Source organism: Frankliniella occidentalis, unplaced genomic scaffold, assembly GCF_000697945.3.
Source record: "Frankliniella occidentalis isolate FOCC.00 unplaced genomic scaffold, Focc_3.1 Scaffold4, whole genome shotgun sequence".
NCBI lineage: Eukaryota > Metazoa > Arthropoda > Insecta > Thysanoptera > Thripidae > Frankliniella > Frankliniella occidentalis.
In genome coordinates, this window is record NW_026267134.1 from 2,037,542 (window position 1) to 2,042,114 (window position 4,573).

The window sequence follows — 4,573 nt, forward strand, 5'->3', positions numbered from 1 at the left end:
GGGGGGGGTGAGTGAGCCTTCCGCGTAAATAAGGATCTGCCGGACAAACAGAGCCGCTGGGCCCCAGGAGGGGAGTCACTGCTGCGGTCAGCACCTGCCGGATAGAGGAGGGGGAGGGCGGGGGTGCGAAATGACCACCGCAGGGGCTTACTGCTGGCCCAGCCGCCCACACGCACGGCGATATTTTCTCCTCGGGGCAACATGGCCACAAAAGAGACACGTCACGTGTGTGTGTCGCAGGAAATTGAGAGATCTGAAATTTCTTTTTGTTTTTATGTGCAGGAGAAGCAAGGCTGACTCACCTTTCGGGGGGTTGACGGCGACGGCAGACCGGTACAGGGACACTTCATCTTGCCAGTCCAGGTTCCGCAAGACGGTCCTGGCGGAGAGTCCGAGCAGCGTGATGCAAACGGCACTCTTGAGCGCGTTGGGGTGCGCGTCGAGGAGTCGCCTTGCCCCCAGGGCCACGAGGAGGCAGAACCCGATGCTCGGTAGGTAGAGGACGCGCTCGGCCACGACGAAGCCGACGTAGAAGAAGAGGTTGGAGGCCGGCAGCAGCGGCAGCACGAGCAGCGCCAGGGCCGCCAGCACGGCCTCCGCCACCGATACCGTGAGCCTAAGCGACGGCCTCCGGCAGCGGCATGGGCGGGCGCCCACCTTGGGGTGGTTGTTGTTGGCGTCCGGGTCGCACGCTGGGCACGGGAGCCGCCGGCGGGGCCGCGGTCCGTGGTTCCTGCTTCGCCCCGCGAGGCCGCCGTCGAGAGGGTCGTGCCGCACCCGCAGCGACCGCCACGCCCCGCGCGCGCACCGCCACAGCGCGGCGTACAGCACGAGTGTGAGCGCGTTGCGGGGGTCGGATACCGAGGCGACGCGCGGGACAGCGTCCATGGACCAGTCGAAGCTGAGGTGGCGCGGCCACAGCAGTAGCAAGGCGTTGACGACGGGCAGGTGCAGGAAGGTGAGCGTCCTGGTGAGCACGGAGGGGCTGTGCGCCGCGGGGTTGTCAGCGGCGGCGAAGCTGGGCGCTCGCAGCCCCATGGCCCACAGACGGCTGGCGACGAGGGCCGCGGCGGCCGCCGCCAGGACGGCCAGCCGGACGGGTTCGGCGCGCCGCCGGCCGCGCCGCACCTGGACGAGGGCCTCGTAGACGAAGCACACGCCCAGCACGGTGACGCCGGGCTCCTTGCTCAGCGTGGCCAGGACGGCGGCCAGCAGCGAGGCTCCCAGCAGCGCCCCGCCTCGGCCGCTGCAGCGGGCGCAGGACGCGGACGCGACCTCCTTGGGCTGCTGCGGGTGCAGGTCGGCCGCTGCAGCGGGCGCAGGACGCGGACGCGACCTCCTTGGGCTGCTGCGGGTGCAGGAGGCGGTCCAGCGCCACGTTAATGAGGTCCCTGGAGGGCGGCGGCCGGACCGAGCCGCGGGACGCGGGGTGCGGGCAGCGGTGCAGCTCGCGCCAGTCCACGTAGCGCAGGTAGGCCAGCAGCGACAGCAGGAAGAACACGGCGCAAAGCAGGTCGGCGCGGCCCACCACGCCCGCCACCGCCTCGCAGTGCACGGGGTGCGCGGCGAACAGCAGCGCCGCCACGGTGGCGGCCCAGGGCGAAGTGAGCAGGCGCCGGCCCAGCTGCAGCACCAGGAGCGAGGCCATCACGTGGAGGAGGACGTTACCTGTGGGCGCAGCAGGACATTCAGTTAGTAAAACGGTCAGAACGACGCATGGCATTGACTTTCCTTTGGTTTGTTTCTTGCCGACAGGGATGCTTACCGAGGTGGAAGCCCCAGGCGCCGTCCTGGAGGGGCGCGCCGCCGGCCAGCAGGGCGTTGAGCCGGAGCGACAGCACGGTGAGCGGCCGGTAGGAGCCGTGCGACCCGGACTGCGTCAGCGGCGTCCCCCAGAAGTCGTTGGCGAACGCCGACAGCCACGGCGAGGACCCCGTCACGTCGGGGTTGCGCAGCACCGCCCGGCTGTGGACACACCAACACACAGGCACGGTCAGAGACACCGTTCAGTTATAAATCACCGAGTTGCCATGCGATCGCAATCAGAGCGGCCGGTGGGGGAGCGCGCTATCGTCCCCAGCCCAGCCCAGCCCGCCGCGGCCCGGTGGGACGGACGGGACGGACGTGATGGCCAGGGGGAGCAGGACGACCGACCGTTCCGATGCAGCGTCGATTTTCTGTTCGTGCTTATATATTTTTTTTGTACAAAAAATAAAAATGAAAATGTCCACAGAAAGAAAATAACCCCCCAATTTGTAGCGTTATTGAGGGGATGTATGCGACGCGGCCCGGCAAAAGTCATATAAATCGGGTTGGGGGCGACGTGTGCAAATAAATCAGCGCGCGAGATGAGCGGCAGGCCGATTGGAACGATTATAAATTCAGTATGATGCTGTTGACCTTTTCTCTTTCCAGTGCCACGGCAGGGAGGGAGGGTGGGCAGGGAGCAGAGCTGGGAGGACCCCGCGGGGCTCTCCTCTCTCTTTCCCTCTCGCACGCTCTGCACCACCACGGGGCATGTCGCTCGGCCCCTGTCTGCCAGACTCGACTCGACACCTGCCAGGCACGACGCCACGCCACCATACTGCTCCAGCTGGCACCAGCGCTGGCACCAGCGCTGGCACCACCACCACCGGGGGCCCCCACCTGCACCCTCGTCAGCCCGGAGAGCACCAAACACACGCAAGTCCACCACCCCCGGCCCGCCACGGGCAACAACAACAGGACCCTCGGCGCGATGGAGGCGCACACGCACGCCTCTCCGTTGTCATCTTTCTCTCCCTCTCCCTCTCTCTCTCTCTCTCTCTCTCTCTCTCTCCCGGTTTCCCAACAGAAAAAGTCCAGAAGACGTCCAGCTCCTCTCCTCTCTCGCCGTCCGTCGTCGCTCATGACAAATGGCACCTGGCGCCGTCCAATAAGTGCGGGCCAGGCCAGTCTCCGCCACGCGACGCCACTACCACCACCACCACGCCGCCCTGGCCGCGGGCCGCTCGACGAGGAGGAGGAGGAGGTCAAAGAGCCGGACGTCGCCCTGTCGGCAGTTTATTACGGACTCGCGCGTCAAGCAAGCGGCTCGTTTCCTGGACGAGTTCCTGCCCCCGCCGTGCCGTGCCGTGTCGAGGGGCCACGGGCCCCGGGGGGCGTCTGACAGGGCCGATATTGGCTCGTCACCGACTTGCCGATACACGGCGGCGACCTGGAGGCGCGAGCGAGGCGAGCGGCGTGTGGCACGGAGCCAGCTGTCTATAGGCGCCTCGCGGCTGCCACACGGACAGGGTGTCGCTTAAATTGATTGACCGAACGCCACAGGGGAAAAAAAAGAATTAGCTAAAATAGCTAATGCATTCGCTAATTTCGGCTTTGGCTTTAGATCACAATATAATAGCTCGCTTAGCTATTGCTTTGCTAACAGAGGTAACATATTAGCTTTCACAGCTATTTTTTTTTTCTAGACAACTGTTATGGCTATTTTTTTAGCTCTCTTAGCTAGTAATGTGAGCTACTATTCTGTTTTAGGACCATATTAGTGAATGCATTAGCTAATTTAGCAAATTCTTTTTTTTCCCCGTGTGGAAGCGCGGAGAGAGCTGCTCGGGTCGCGAGGGCAGAGTAGGTGCATCATGTGGTGGGTAAGCAGGCCGGGCCACGCCCGAGTGTACCGCGGGCGGCGCGTTTGCGGCGCTGGAGGGGCCAAAACACAACAACAGGAGCTTTTACGCGCCCCGGCCTGGTCTGCACGTTTGTTGTTCTGTATCGAGCCGAGCGTATGGCCAGTGGCGGCGCTGTGAGCTAGCAATAAAGACAATAACGCAAAAGTAGCACAATCAACAACACGCTCCTGTGTGCTGAATATAAAGGTTAAAAGAAATAAACAATCTTCATATTGCGCTGCTGCCATGTAGTAGTGTGTGTTCATTGTCTATGTAGTTTTGCAACGGCAGACGGTGCGAACGGCGGGGTAGGTTTCCAGTAGAGTGGTCTGTGTCGACGAGCGCCGTCCGGCTGGAAACGCCATCCTACTGTGTGTGTGTGTGTGTGTGTGTGTGTGAGAGAGAGAGAGAGAGAGAGAGAGAGAGAGAGAGAGAGAGAGAGAGAGAGAAAGAGTGTGTGTGTGTGCAGCGGCTGATCAAACTTTCACTCGGCGCTTGTTCATCATGCAGAGTGGCCCCGCCACGCCCCTCTTCGTACCTCCTAGGAATGCGACCGCACCGAGGAGGGGGCCTCTCGCATGCTGCCACGCCCCGCCACACCCCGGCCGGACTACATTATAGAGGGCTGTGTCTTCCCCACGGTTACCGGCTGAGTAATAGCGGGGCCGAACAACGCCGTCCGTAAATCACATTTATCGAGGAGTCGGGGGCGGGGCGGGGCCGGCGCGTCCGCCCTGCGGTGTGTAGCGTTTTGCCGAACACGCGGCCGGGGGGCGGCGCAGGGGCGGCGCAGGGGCGGCGGCCTCCGAACAGACGTTAGTGCCGTGTCCGCAGGGCCCTTATACGGGTGGCCGAAAAATCTCTGCGATCGCAAGTCGGGGAGCGTCTCGGCTAGATTTCTGCTGGCTGGAGGTCAAACACCC

General features: G+C 63.4%; 1 protein-coding gene across 2 annotated transcripts in view; it reads right to left on the reverse strand.

The window, feature by feature from the left end:
* The window catches only part of LOC113202127 (protein O-mannosyl-transferase TMTC2-like), a 58,452-nt gene that overhangs the window by 3,068 nt on the left and 50,811 nt on the right, over window positions 1–4,573 (reverse strand). For both annotated transcript variants that reach the window (XM_052267382.1, XM_052267385.1), the window contains exons 3-5: window positions 1,766–1,965; window positions 1,337–1,668; window positions 303–1,275 (exon numbers count right to left, since the gene is read on the reverse strand). In XM_052267382.1, coding sequence (XP_052123342.1) covers window positions 303–1,275; window positions 1,337–1,668; window positions 1,766–1,965 — 1,505 coding nt within the window. The remainder of the gene's footprint in view (window positions 1–302; window positions 1,276–1,336; window positions 1,669–1,765; window positions 1,966–4,573) is intronic.